At 41.1% G+C, this 15,325-nt stretch overlaps 1 protein-coding gene across 9 annotated transcripts in view; it reads left to right on the top strand.

Annotated features, from left to right (window-relative positions):
• The window catches only part of ATAD1 (ATPase family AAA domain containing 1), a 70,608-nt gene extending 60,406 nt beyond the window's left edge, over nucleotides 1–10,202 (top strand). For all 9 annotated transcript variants that reach the window (XM_025850966.2, XM_073878969.1, XM_025850972.2 and 6 more), the window contains 3 exons: nucleotides 1,888–1,938; nucleotides 6,717–6,850; nucleotides 8,569–10,202. In XM_025850966.2, the coding sequence (XP_025706751.1) occupies nucleotides 1,888–1,938; nucleotides 6,717–6,850; nucleotides 8,569–8,689 (306 nt within the window). In that variant the 3' untranslated portion in view covers nucleotides 8,690–10,202. The remainder of the gene's footprint in view (nucleotides 1–1,887; nucleotides 1,939–6,716; nucleotides 6,851–8,568) is intronic.
• Nucleotides 10,203–15,325: the final 5,123 nt, after the last annotated feature.

Below are 15,325 nucleotides of genomic sequence, written 5' to 3'. Positions count from 1 at the left end.
CAGTGTCATTCCTTTCAGATTTTGAAATAAAAATATTTTAATAGCGCTTACAGTCTCTGGCTAAAAACCACTTGTCCCCTTGTATGTTCTGCAGCTTGCCAGTCTGTGGCAGTAAACGTGGTCTCCTAACATTGATGATGGTGGCCTCTAGAATTGCTCTGATCTCTTCTTTTCTGTTGCTACCGCCTCTGGCCCTTCTGAGGGTATGCACAAAGTTAGCCACTCTGTTAGAAAATGTACCCGAGAAATCAATGAAGGAAGTTTCTAACTTGATGAAGGAGTCCCTAGAATTGAGTTTGATGAGTGTTGAGCACTGTGTATGTGTCAGGCACCTGCCAGGCTCTGGTGAAGGAACACAGCCCCCATCCACCACTCTGTGTCACAGGAAAGGCAGACATACATAAATGACATAAAAGGTACTTTACAAAAGTACCTTTAAAGAACTGTGAGAACCTGAAATGATGATGAAAACTAATAATTCTGTCTGAGTAGTAAACTTTACGGAATCCAGCTGGGCCTTGAAGGATGGCAGGAATTTCATATGCAAGCAAGGCAGGGGAAAGGCTCTCCGAATGAACAAAGGCAAGAAGGTGTGGGAGCACATGTTTAATGCTGACCTCTGGGGGTAGTTCACTTAGGACCTCCAGAAAACAGGTGGAGGGAGAGCCGGAAAAGTAGGCTGCTGCCATCTGTGGATGAACTTTGTGCCTCAACCAAGAATTTCACTTTTATTTTGTTAGCAAGACGGATATTTTTAAAGAAAAATAATTTACCTCAGTGGTTCTGAAGACAAAGATTAAATTGATAGAATCTCTACTTGTAGTCCAAGAGAAAACAAAGGTTTTTGATGTACAGTAGAATGAGCATAGGACACAACAGCATGGAAGGTAGCCTTTGCTATGTTCTAAGTTATCAAAATGGGCTGTAACAGAATTTATCAAATTTGTTAAAAATTTGTGTGCTCTTAATGTAAAAACTGGGCTTTTGTAACCCCCTTTTTATTCTGTTCTTAGTAATACACACACTTTATATGGTAGTTTTTTCTTATTTTGTAACTATGGTGTCAAAGTATATGATTAACCTTACCTTAAAACGGTTCTCCAAATTAGATTGTCAACAAAAAGTAGTTATTGGTGATCACATAACATAACAAGTTTACCTTCACACTTAACACTCTTGAATTACAGAAGCAGCAGGGTTTGGTTTTGTTTTCTGCTCATTTGATTTGATACTCAATGATAACTAGCTCTGTTTTTCAGTGCCTTGGTAATAAGAATGAGTTCAGCCGTGGTAACTTATTTAAAAAGCTTTTATATTTACCATATATGTAAGATATTCCATAAAAGCTTCTATTCCCTGGTATAATACTGTGAACCATCACTGGGGGGAAAAACATATAAACGAATGTACTGTCAACACTGAACAAAAACTAATATGAATTAGCAAGCATGGAAGTTAGAGGTTCAAGTGGAGGAACCAAGGGAGTGTTGTTGCCATCTCTTCCAATTAATGGTAAAAATTTTACTGCAGTGTTAAGTTCTCAGAAGTTTCCTGAATAAAGAAAAGGAAATTTGCAGAGCCACAGGGGAAAGACATTGGTCGTCCTAGGTATTCATTCACCCACTCAAGAAACATTTAAGGGCATGTTTTTCCCCAGACATTGTGCTAATCACTGGGGATTCAAAATAAGAAGATTGGAATTCAGTAGGTTGAGCACAGACGATTACAGTCTAGAACCTAGACCTTGGTTAAGCCAATATTTTAGAGTTTCTGTCATTTCCTGTAGGTACTGTCAGATGGTTTACAGAGGAAAGAAGAAATATTAGGAAAACCAATTGATCTTTTTTTTTTTTTTTTAATGCTAACTGGAAATTATTCTGGTTTTAGGCTCTAAAACAAAGAGAAGCAATCCTGAAACTCATCTTGAAAAATGAAAATGTAAGTAGAGAATTTCAATTTTCCCCATCCTATAAATATGTTTATGTTATAAAACCATTTTAGAGGGAAATGAAAAAGTAACCTGAGAATAAACAGCTTTGTACTTGGCATAAATCATTGTAAAACTGTTGGCCATTCATGCACATCAGTAACCCTGGTGCATTTGAACTTAATAAAGATGGTCTGCTTCTTTTAAAGCCCTGTGTTTTCATATCTATAGATTAAAATCTTTGATATTTTCAGACTGTTCTCCAGTTATATAAGATACATTTATTTTTGTACAGCACTATGCAGGTTTTTTTTAAATTTATTTAATTACAGTATTTTTTGAAGTTGGAATTTAGATTTAAGAAGGTATGATAATCAAAATCTTTAATAGTTTGTGTATTTAAGGTCACATGCTTCAGGATTAAAATAAGTGCGTTAAATGGTATTCAGGGAAGAATCTTGCTTCCTCTCCTGTAATTCTTTTGTATCCTTTCAGATGGCATTGTCTATACCAGCAAATCAGAATATGCTATTATTCCTCTTCCCTATTCTACGTAAACCATAGTAATAAACTGCATACACTGTCCTGTGCATTGCTTTTTTCACTCATCTTTGAGATCCTTCCATATTAGCGTATAGTGTCTTTGTTCTTTCTCTCTCTCTGGATTTTTGGGGTTTTTTTGTTTTTTGCATTGTATAGGATTTTACTGTATGGATATACCATAATTTATTTAATCAATGCCATAATGGAGAACATTCAGGTTGGTTCCGATCTTTTACTGTTATAAAAATGCCTTGTACGCATGTCTCCTTACACTTTTGCAGGAATATTAGTAGGGTGGATTTTCCAGAAGAGGAGTTGCTAGATCAGAGGATATGATTTATAATTTTGGTAACTATTGCCAAATTGTCTGTGCTGGTTTCCTCTCTTACCAGCAATGTTAGAGTACCTCTTCCACTGTAGCCTTGCCAACAGAATGCTGTGGAACTGTGCCGACATGATAGGTAGAAAATGGTATTTCACTGTATTTTTAGAGATGAAATGAGTATGTTTAGGAGCCACTTGAATTCTTTTCTGTGAAATACTTGTTCATATTCTTTGCCCATTTTTCTATTGCAGTGTTCTTTTTCTTACTGATTTATAGGAACTCTAATACATTAGGGAGATTCTGCCTTGTTTATATGATTTGAAAATATTTTTTCCTGGTTTGTCCTTTTTAATTTACTGGGATTTTTCCCCCTTTATGGTTTCTGAGTTTTGAATAACATCGTATTCCTCACTATCCTAAACTTCATATCTAAACTCATTATTTGAGGGGTGCCTGGCTGGCTCAGTCGGTGGAGCATGTGACTCGATCTTGGGGTTGTGAGTTTGAGCCCCACGTTGGGCATAGGGCTTACTTTAAAAAAATAATTAAATAAACTCACTATTTGAACTTGCTATATCCAAACTAAAAAAAAACAAATAGATTCCCATAGCGAGGGATTCTTGTATTTCTGTGCTTTGTCTCCACCCTTGGGTCACTAATTCTGCTCCAACTCTCCCCTCCTTCCCCACCTCCCAGGTTTACTTTAGTTGTATCTCTAAAAGAAAGAATTCTTAACTTTTTTGACTTAACCTCATAAACATTATTACATTTAACAAAAAACTGACAATAATGCATTATTATCATTGACTACCTCGTCTGTTCAGATTTCCTGTCGTCTCCTAAATGGTTTGTTTGTTTAACATGTATTTGTTTGACTCAGGATCCATATAAAGTTCATAACTGGTAATTATTTGATAGTTTTTCAGTCTCTTAATCTACAGGCTGTAGATATTCCTTCATCTCTCTCTTCTTTTCCTCCACCTTCTTTCAGTTTATTTGTTGAAACAGCCAAGTTGGGTTTGTCCACATTTTCCTGTGGTCTGGATTGTGCCCTTGTCCCCTGGCCAAAGTTTCTGGCTATTTTTGCTGATTTTTCTGTATGAATTTTAGAATTAATTTGTCTTATTCAATAAAAAACAAACACTAGTGTTTTTAATGGATCATAATTCAAGAGAATTAAGATCTTTTTGATGTTGAATCTTTGTCCAAAAGCAGGTATGTCTTTTTGGTTCTTCCACTCTTCTCCCTTATCTTTCAGTAGTGTCCTGTTCATTTTTTCCTTTAAAAACAATCAAAGAAAACATATATGCTATTTGCAAAAGTTTAAAGAACCTAGCAAATTACAGAGATTACTGTTGTGGGGATGATAGAGCCATTTAATAAAAGAGATAAACACTGTGTAGTCTTTTCTTAAAAACTACATGTACATGAAATATATTGTACAATTTCAGGAAAATTCCTAAAACTTTCCATGTTTTCTGGGTAAGGAACTCCTGTCCTATATGAGTGAGAAATCAACAAATTACATTTACCTTTTAGCTGAATATTCGATAACTGCTTTCAAAAAGACATTGTGTAGTTGTACTGCTGTTTAGGTAAAGGACACTTAATTGGTAAACCTTTAACAAAGAGTCATCAATGAGCAGTTCAGGGAAGAAAACAAAAAAGATAAAATAATTCCACGAGTTCTTTTGAATTAGGATGGCTGTGGTGTGGCTTGAAATTTATCACGTATTAGAAGGTAGTTGCTGAAAATTTTGTAGAGACTTCAAGTTAATACAATTATTTAATTTAAAAAAACGTAATGAAGGATGGTATTGCCGGAAGTTAACTTGTGTGGTTGGATATAGATACAGATGATGTGGATGACTTATGTACAGATGACAAATATAAGTGATACAGTTTAAGCTCTGTCTCATAAGATAGTCATACTTTACACAGGCTGTAATGTTTTCACATCTAACTTAAACCCCTCATTATTTCTAAACTTGGATTTCATATTCTGCTTTTTTTTTTTTAACAGTAGCATCTTTGGACATTCTTTTAGAATTACATTTGTCATGGGTATAAGGAATTTTTAGCGTTCTTTTTCTTAAAGCACAAAGAACTAGTCTCCAGTTTTATGATTCACAGTACTTCTGAATGCTTTCTGGATAACTGTCGACATGGGAACATCTTATTTCCCACTAGCTGGCATTTATATGCTGAAGGCATATTGTTGCTTCACTAGAATCTGAAGGAGATTATTGTAATTCTCTTAAAAGATGCCTCAGATGATACTCTTTTCTAGTCTTTCACATTTCTTTATTGATAGTTCCTTAACACAACTCGCTCATTTAAAACAGGGTAATGATTTTGGCTTTAAGTTTAAAGTATAAAAAGAATTAGAAGTAATAAGATGGATACCTTATACAGGTATCCTGTCTCTGTAGTGAGGAGATCAGGGTTTTCCTTCTACAAATGAATCTGAGTTTAGACCTTTTCCATAACACAGCAGGAGTAGTTCACAGGCTTGGGCTTTGGAGACAGACCCCAGGGCCCCCCACATTCTGGCTTGACCCCTCCCCCTCTGGCTGGGTGACCTTGGGCAAATACTGTTGAGCGTCTCTACGTCCTTATTTTTCTCACTGGGAAAGGAGATGGTGATGCTGAGAGTCTCCTAGAATCACTTTGAGAATTTAAGTGAATTATGTGAGGTGCTGAGAGTACCCTGCGTGCGCGCCCTCCACGGTGGACGCAGTAACCGCACACAGGTGGGTGCCGTGTCCGGGCTATCCTCGGGGTCCACTGATTGATGCCAGTGTTGCTCCTGGGACTCAAAACCTTGTTTAACTTGGGAGCCGCCTTCCTAGTTGCCTAGTGAAAACAGTTTTCATGACTTCATGGTTTGTCTGATAGCTATTATCTTGTAAAAAGTGTTACTTTTAGAGTATTTGCCATGTGCCTAGCATAGTGGTGAGATAGACATTGTTTTCCTTAATCCTCCGTCCATCTGAGGAGCACATACCTAGTAATGCTCTTTTACAGTTGAGGAAACTGAAACCCAGAGAAGGTATAGAATACATTGCCCAGGCTCACATAGCAAAGGAGTGATGGAGCCTTTTCTCTTAACCATTATGGTGCTCGACCTCTGTTCATCTTGCTTCCCCAGTGACTGGAATCTTCTCCTTTTCAATCCTTTCTCATACTTGATTTGTTCATCTTTGTGACTTTATCACTGTGTCATGCACAAGACTTGTGAATGGTTAGAACATAGTGTGATCCAACAAAGGAGTGGTCAAGAGATGGGGTGGAGGTGTTGATTGTTTAAGGGAGGAAGACTAATTTTTAACATCTCAGTATAATTTGGAAGGTGTTTTTTAAGTTTTTTAATTCATAAAACATTTTAAGTGTATACACAAATAACCTTATATCTACCACCCAGATTTAACATGTGCTCTTCACATACTTTGCTTCCCATCTCCTGCGGTCTCTGTCATTGCTTGTCCTGAAGTCGGTAGTGTCCATCAGTCCCATGAGTGTGGAAGGACAGATGCGTAATGCATGTACTTTTTCACAAATATTACAAGCAGTAGAGAATTTAGATTCTTGTTTGTGTCTGACTGCTGAGGTACACATATAAGAAGTCTTCTCAGACACAGAGGAAGAGAATAGAGAGGTCCGATCATAATGAGTCTGACGGTGTTTGCCTGTCTGTTCTTCCTGGGCACTGCATGGTATGTCTAGGAAGGCTTTATTTTGCTATTACAGTCATAGTGACAGTTAACGAAAATTAAATTTCAAAATTCCAGCTTTTATGGTTAAGGTAAAGACTAGAAACTGATGATTCTCCTTTCCTGCTATTCCAGTATGTGTTCTTCAAGAAGCATGTTTGGAGGGATGCTCTGCAGCATTTTTTACATTCCTTTTTCTCTGTTGAAGGTGGACAGGCACGTGGATCTGCTTGAAGTTGCCCAGGAAACAGATGGCTTTTCGGGCAGTGACCTGAAGGAGATGTGCAGGGACGCGGCCCTCCTCTGTGTCAGGGAGTATGTGAATTCTACGTCTGAAGAAAGGTACGGTCTCTGAGATTTGTCAAACCCTTGTAGAGCTTTTAGGTTAGTTCATGTTTCTTTACAATACCAACCGTGCTTATGGAATCAAAGGTGGACTTTGAATGAACACTTGCCCCAACTTTATTAATTGACTTTTTTTCTAAAGGGAAGTTCTGAAAGTGAACTGGGGACGTGGGTCATGGGGAGGCTCTGGAATGCAGAGAAAGAAACAAAAGCTGAATTTCTACCGCACATCCACAGACCGGGTCACAGAAGGCCGACAGGAGCTTAGGCTCACAGCCTCTGCTAGGAGAGCAGGGTTCTCCCAACACTCCTGGCTTGTTTTGCACCTTAACTTCCTAATCCCATTTCCTGTTGTCTTGCAGGAACTTCACATGTAAATGGGGGTAAGGGCCTTGGCTGGGGGTTAGACTTTAGCTTGTTGACAGTGACATGTTTACTAAGCAAAGGAACTGTTGTCACTGCAGCCAACTCCAAAGCAGGAGTTTGAGAAACCAATTCATACTCATGTGTTTCAGCAGAGACACTAGAGAACCGGAATAAGTCAGCCCTGGTGAACCACTTCCCGAAAGGCCCCTTGCCCTGGGCCAGCATAGCTCTGCGTCTCCTCAAAACACTGACCTTCTGAGGAGTTGCTGTAACTCTTAGCAGACCGGTGTACTTCCTGGGCCTGTGGTGAATGAGTTCTCCACTTCTTGCCCTTTTGTTTCTCAGGCCCCCTCTCTCCTCCCCCCTGAGGCTTTCACTCCACAGGACCTGGATTTGCCTCTTGCTACAGCTCATTGCCATAGCAAGCTTCACCAGCAGTGTGTCCCTTGGTGTAGAAAGGTTAGCTGTGTGTGCGCTAGTTCTGCACCTGCCTTTAGTGCTCCCTGGGGCCCTGTTAGAGAGAGGCTTACTTCGTTTACTTGCTGCCAGATTATCCAGCTCCCCTGTCGATAACATTGGGAATACTTTTGACCTCTGCCTGTAGCCAAAAGTCTGCTTTCCACAGGTTCTTATTCTTGTGTATAAGATAACGAGGAGAGAGGCAAAAAAAAACCAACCTATGAATACATTTTGTGTGAATAAATTACATTACTAATGAAGGTCCTCTTTTTCTGCTGTCTTCAAAGCCTTTGAAAATTTTATATTTCAGTATGAAAAATCTGGCTAATAGACTTGGCTTATCATAATTTTTTCCCCAAATGTATTTTCCGAAGTATTGTAAATTATGAGGGGACATTATATATTATTATTAAAGAGGGGAGGACTTAGAGTGGTTGGTTTTTAATAGCAAAGAATTCTGTTTTCAGTTTGTCACATGCTAAATATATACATGAATATATGGCCATGAATGCTACTTATGATTCCTTGATTGGAATTCCATTCCCATTTAGATCAGCCACACACCTGTAGCTAACATTTTCCCGTTATGCTAATGCTCTGCCTGTGATTCTTAGTGTGCAGTGTTTGGTTTTCATTCCTACATCTCAGATGTGTATTTATGACCGGCCATTTTGGCCTCCTGCCTCCCAGCAGTCAGTGCTGCTTAAAAATCTCCCCAGACTTTCGTCTGCATCGAGAATTCCTAGGGGAATTCACATGCAGCAGTTAACTATGGCTATCTTTGGGGGTCTTCAATGGGAAAGAGACGTCAGGTTTTTAATCTGGGTAGCATATTTGAGAGAGGTATATTCCAGTCATTTGACCATCTGGTGGTTTCGTTTGCGTTTTAGCCACGATGAGGATGAAATTCGGCCCGTGCAACAACAGGACCTGCATCGGGCGATTGAAAAAATGAAGAAATCAAAGGATGCGGCCTTTCAGAATGTTTTAACACATGTTTGTTTAGATTAAGAGTAAAGATCATTTGTACAGTTCTGTGTGATCTAGTTCGATGCGCTCTCTTACCATCAGTGGAAATAGAATGAAAAGAGAAATGTTCTTCACCCAGTGAGAGAGTTCAATGTTCCCAACACTGGTTTTATACTCTGAATTCTAAGTTATTGAGAAACAGTTGTTGTAAGCGGTATTACTACTTGTCAGAAATCATGAGGAGGAACAGTTTGATCCAGCCCGAGTGGGTGCTTGTGTTTGACCTCTGTAGCCATACGTTGCAGCCTTAGAGCATCTAAGCTGGTCTCAAAGATGATTCACTGAGTCATTCGTGAGAAAGGGGGATGTGAGTGTGTGTGTGTGTGTGTGTGTGTGTGTATTAAATGTATATATTCACACATTTTATATTGATATTATGTAGATATGTTTGAATACGAAACTTTTTTTTACCCCAACTACTGAATCAGAAAGTACCAAACAGTATATATAGCAAAACGAAGATTTATGGTTGTGTCTAAGGTACGGTGATTCAGCCATTTCCAGTTGTTTCCTTTGTTTCAGCTTTTTTTTTTTTAAGTCGAGCATCACTCTGCAGTGGAATAGTTGCAGTCCGCCCCATCTCCGTTTCCGGATGTATCTCCGCTGTTACAGTATCAGGATAATCAAATAAAAATACTGGTTCAGTGATGAGCATTGAATGGTTGTCAGGCATTCGTGTGATCAGGACGGATTTCACATGGATTTCACCTCCTTTTGGCAGCACACTGAGTAGAGACGTGTTTCAGATCGATACCCCAACACATGGATTGGAAGCCTGGCCCACGAATGGCTTTGAAACACCACGGTGCCATTCAGCAGCAGGTGTATGTGACTGTCCTTTCTTCATTTCATCGGACATAGTTCTGTTGTAACCGTGGTTTTTTTAATGTTATTTTAAAGTTGTACGTTCTTTAGTTATGGTCAAATATAATTTGGTCATCAAAAATGAAATGATAGTTTAAAACAAGTAGCTGTTACTAAATGTGCTAAAAATACTCATTTTGTAACTTTAATTTTTAAAGTTTTCTGAGCATATTATAAACTGTGCCCTAGTTAGTACAGATGTACACATCAGAAGCCCCATATTGTATCCGTAGTCATTCGATGCTATGTGCCCTACATAGGAAACTTTTTTTTGTCTAAAATTTCACTAACCAGAATTCTGTTACAGGCACTTAAACACACCGCATGAGGAAAATGGCACAATATGATCTTGAGGTGCCTTCTGTGAACCATCTGAAAGATTAAATTATGCTTCATATAGTTTTGTTTTTATTGTATTTCTTTGAAAACTCTCAGTCTTTATTCGTGAGTTACTGGATTAATTTATTTGATAGGAAGTCTCTCACAGAACCTGTTGGAGCATTTATTCTGTTGTGCTTTGAATGACGGGTGGGGTAGAGGCCAGGGCAGAAAGCAAGTCACGAACAGGGTGACGGTGATTGAAAATTGGCTGCAAAACACAGGATACCAAAAATAAAAAGTTTCGTCTCCATTTTTAATGACTATATTATACTATTATTTTATAAATATGTAATAAAGAGGATCCTCTATTAAATTTTTCTCTACTTCTTGGTCTTTTTCAGGTATGTAACATTTTCTGGGTTGTTCTTAGTGTATAAACCTTGCCCTCGGAGTGTTTTATCTCGCTGTGTAGCTTTCACACGTCTCTAGCATACATTCTAGTATCCAGTCATTATTGTGTCTCAGTAAGGAGTTCAGTAATGATTTGATTTTAATCTGATGGCATATTGATTCACAATAAGAGGAGCTGTCTCTCATGTCCTTTCTTAAATTCAGAATATCCAGTAGTATAGTTGCTACGTTGATCATGGTTTTAATCACCAAAGGAAGTTAGAGACACTAATCCCATCAACCGTGACTCATCTTTAAGGCCTTAAAGTAATGGAGGACACCTTTTTTATATCCCTCTGAAGGACTTTTAGTGTTCTACAATCTGTGCTTGCCGCAGACATGCATTTGACACAGGTAGTTGGGTGCTGGGTTCTGGGGTATTCCCTTGTGGGCGGCAGTTCTGAGTACTGGCTGTGGAGTGGAACAGCCTGGGTTTAAATCCAGGCTCCCCGTTAACCAACCCTGTCCCGGGCACTAGTGACCTAAGTCCTCCGAGCCTCTGCTGCTCATTTACCAAGTGGAGCGACCGTGGGTGGCACCCAGCGGAGAGGTGCTCAGCACCGCGCCCAGGGCAGTGACTGCTCAGAAGGGGGCGCTCCCGTTACTAGTTGTGTTACTTTTGCACACTGATTACATCACTGTTGGCCGAGCTGTGTGTGTGAGCATCCTCTATGCTTCCAGAATCCCGAGGCCTGTACTCGGGTCTGAGATGGACATGACCACCCGTGTGGTATTTCTCTAAAAGCCTCGTTGTTGGAAGACTTCTGGTAAGTCTGGTGTGTCTCAAACTATTCCCAGGCGTTTTTGTGTAGAGTTGAGTAACTCGGGATTTGAAGCAGTTCAGTATCTTTATGAATTTCCCTCGCTCCTACCTCTCCGCTCCCAACTGCAGGACACCCCAGGGCCCACCACACTATAAATAGCTGGGTTGGGTTAATCTAAATAATGCATGTGGGCCTTAATAAGCTACCATTACTGGGTGGCTGCAACTTCTAAGGGTTGGTGTTAACCAGGATGTCGCAAGCCTTGAGTGCCTCTTGTAAAAATGGCAGCATCCCTTGTTGGTAGGAACTGCTTTTACTGGAATTGTGCTGTTTGTTGACAAATGTTACAATTTTCCTCTGGATATGGAAAACAAAGTGGATGATGTATATTTTATAATTCTCTTCTTAGCTTTTCTTAAGGTCAGAATATTGGATAGAATTCCAATATGCCGATCACATATCCTGCCCTCAAAGCCGTAGAATCATTCCATTTAGAGCTGACAGAAGTCCTCAGAGGGCCTTCGTTATTAAATTTGTTGTAGATTCAGCCATCAAACAGAGTTCACCGATCTTGTCAAAAGTTAAAGCTGTCTTTACGTGTATAGGTGGAAATTCTGTGTTCCCCTCACGTTCGCGAAACTGCAGAGAAGACAGATGACAAAGATGCCAGATGAGATCAGACCTAAAGGGGACCGGTTAGCAATGTGAGTAAGAACGCAACCTCCTCAGTCACACTGGTGCTAATGTTAACACCGTTACTGCTAACAGAGCATAAGGGCTCATCGCCAAAACACTGGAAGGAGCATGTGTTTGTGATTAATATTTAGAGTTAAAATCACTCTGCCTGAGAACACTTGTAAGTACAAGCTTTTGTGCTTGGAGCTACAGTTGCAGTGAATGTGAATGCTGGTGTGGAACGTATCAAGGATCTGAGTTTGTGAATCATGACAGTTCAGTTTTAAAACTAGAGCACGATGTTGTGTGCCGGAGATGCATTGCTTGCAGAAATCCTGAGAATGGCCAAGGTGCTCGAATAGGGGATGGTGATACAAGTCGAGCAAATTATTTGCAGACGTGTGGGAGGGAGCCGAGCATTGTCTACGGGGCCAGAGTCCTGGTCTCGTAAAAAGTACCCGTTGGGGTTCCACTGCAAACAACTGACTCCAGCAATAAAGAATTTATTTGAAGGATATGAGGAGCTAGCTCATGAGCTCAAAAGGAAGTTCAAAAACTGGACTGAGGACAGAAAGCTCCCGAAGGTTTTGCAGCAGGAATTGCTCAAGGATCTAGCTTTTATTCTTCTACTGGATTGAATGAACCCCATTTATCTTTAAATTGCCCCATTCTTGAATCCTGGAAGTGGGTGTGCAAACCCCAGGGAAAACCACTGCCCGCGGTCCTGGAGCTCTGAGAGAGGGGCCCTCCGGGAACCCTGGCTTACATGGTTGGAGAGCAGGACTAAATGCAAAAGAGAGCAGTGTATCGACCAAAGAAATGAGTATTGTGGAGAAGGTGGCTGGACAAAAAGTGACAAATGACCAGCCGGTCGCCGGCAGCCGTAGGTTATGTGCTCAGCGATGGTGGTGTTCTAACTAGCGGGTGTGTGGGGAGCAGCCGGCGCTGCAGGCTGTGTGGACAGCCTCCCGGGATCCCAGACGCTCTGCTTCCCCCCGATGCTTCACTGCCGCTTGGCATGTCCAACTTTGAGCTTAAGTGATCACTTCTAGTTGGTAATGTGTTTTAGTCCAGATAACGGGTATAAAAAGGACACTGGAGACTGAAGTACAATGTTGGTTTTTGTTTTATTTCCAAGGGAGGCAAACGTTTTCCTCTGACGGGCAGCTGTGGCGAAGGCCTGACTGTCCCCCATTCTAGAGTCCGGTCATGCCAGGTCTGGGCTGCGGCCATAAGAAGACGAGTTGGGGAGGGGCTGGGTGTGCAGGGGTCAGATGTCCGTGCTAAGGGTATGCTAAGCCCTCCCCTGACCTCTCTGGCAGCAGCCTTTGGAACTCGGCAGGACTGGAGCTGGGAGGGGCTGGGCGTGCAGGGGTCAGATGTCCGCGGCTCCCTCCGTGTGCTCAGTTCTGACGGGGTCTGGCAGCCAGTCACCAGGAGGACACACGAGACTCAGAGCCTCTCTGACCATTTACTCTGTGAGATCCAGGTAAGGGGGACTGTCTAGCCTGGCAGTTTGTTTTTGAAGGTGGTAATGTTTGTGGGTCTCGGTCAGTACTGAGTCCTGGTTGAATTCTCCACATCTCTGCCAAATCTCCAACTGAGGCAGGCCTGCTCTTCCGTACCCTGCATCCAGACTTAGGAAGGAATCTCCTCCCTGGGGTACACGCAAGCACCCAGGCTCCTGCTCACCCCCAAGAGGCTTCTCTCTCCCCACAGGGCAGTCGGTGAAGAATCCTTGTATTCACTCTTCTTTGCCAGCCTTATAGAGAAGCATTATTTTTGCCTCGGTTTTCTCCTGTTACTCTGGGACTAAAGGTCTTTCACATCCTCCTACATTCTAGCAGAATTAGAAGTCCTGTGAAGGTCATTTCCAACTTTATAGGTTTCAACCCCAGCTGTGAAACTTGTCTATATGTAATAGAATTTTATATGTATGTATGTATGTATGTATGCCATGTATATACGGCATTGTAGCCTTGGGCAAAACTTGTTTCCTTGAGCACCTGTTCCCTTATCTGTAAATAGAAATCATAAATGGGTACCTTCTGGGATTGTTTTAAGAATCCTATGGAAACACTTTGGGAGTGAGGAAGTGAGTCTGGCTGCAGGCTCTCGTGTGCTTAGGGCAGTCCTCTCCCGTCTCCCATTTCTAGGCCTCCGTTTCCCTGTCTGCACCATGACGGGCCTGCTGAAATAGATCTCTCCACGTGCCCGTCCCAGCTCACTAAGCTGCGCACTGTGGCAACGGCGGCCGTGTTGACAGACGCAGGGCCCTTCGTTAGCGACACGGACCTGACTGCAGTACTCAGCTGCTGATGGGTGTCAGCCTTGGTGGATGCACTTGTTCTGATGGGCAGTTACCAAAATGCCATCAGATAGGTTAGAGACGCCGCGTGGGCCTGATGTTCCGGTGTATTAAACGTGTTTATTTCCTTGACTCTGTTGGAGCTAGAAGCTTGCTTTGTTGTTTGCTTTGCCTACCCAAAGATCTAGTACTTTCTAGAATTCCTTTTATCATCTGAGGATAGGACAGGGGATACGACCTCTTTAGTGGTTCATGGGATTAATATCTTCCCATAAATGTAGGTTCTTCTTGGTGAATACACTTGCAGAAGCCAGTCTTTTAACTAGTTCAAAATACCAGATCAGTATTGGAGTTATTTACATGCAAGCAGTCCACACAACCTACAAGGAGCTGAATTTTACCTTTGAACTATTTATGGAAAGCAGGCGTATGAAATAGATATAAAACAAGATTGTTCTTTCCACAAAAGTGTGTATCATCTGTTACAGTTTATAAGAACTATCACATACATTATTTTGTGAAAGAAGTGCACAGCAGGCTTAAACTTCTAGGGGGAAAAACTGTATTTAAGAATTTCACCAAATACAGTGTGTATTATTGATGCCAGCAATAGTAAATACATATGGTGACTTTAAAAGAGCTGTGCCCGCTCAGCTGGGGGGGGGGGTCTTCGCCAGCATCCCCCGTTCCTTGCTAGCCCCATAGAAAAGTGTGACTGGTATACTATCTAGGTTTTTCTTGTATCTAACTAATTCTCCAAACTCTAGCCAGTAACCCATTTATTTTTAGTGATATCAATAAAAGTCAGTAATTTTTTTTCATTAAAATAATTTACAATATAAGAGAAAAGGTAGGCGGATTCTGGAGTGAGAACCAGTGACTTGCTTGTGTATCATCTTCCCCGTTCCATGAACATACTGAGTGGCCCAATAATAGTTAATAATTCATCGAAGAACTAAATGGATGTGAGAGGCAAGCGAAGTCAGTGGTTTTCAAAATCTGTGCGTAGTGCATTCCTGATCCTTGATGCATGTGGTGATGAGGAAATGCTTAAGTAACGGGGACCTGCATTCAGAATCCGAGGCAAAGCGGCACGATTGGTCCCTCCGACCTTCACAAGTAAGAGCAGCCCCAGTGCCTGTCAGGAAAGCCAGCCCTGACGGCCGGGTCCCAGAATGGAAGATAAAGAGAAAACAAAATCACTTGTTCACCTCGAGTAACCAGGATTGGTTCCTT

This window comes from Callorhinus ursinus, unplaced genomic scaffold (genome assembly GCF_003265705.2).
Source record: "Callorhinus ursinus isolate GAN/ISIS: 27379988/994484 unplaced genomic scaffold, GSC_fseal_2.0 scaffold32, whole genome shotgun sequence".
In the NCBI taxonomy this organism is placed as follows: Eukaryota; Metazoa; Chordata; class Mammalia; order Carnivora; family Otariidae; genus Callorhinus; species Callorhinus ursinus.
The sequence above is the reverse complement of the archived record's forward strand: the minus strand, read 5'-3'. Positions and strand labels throughout refer to the sequence as shown.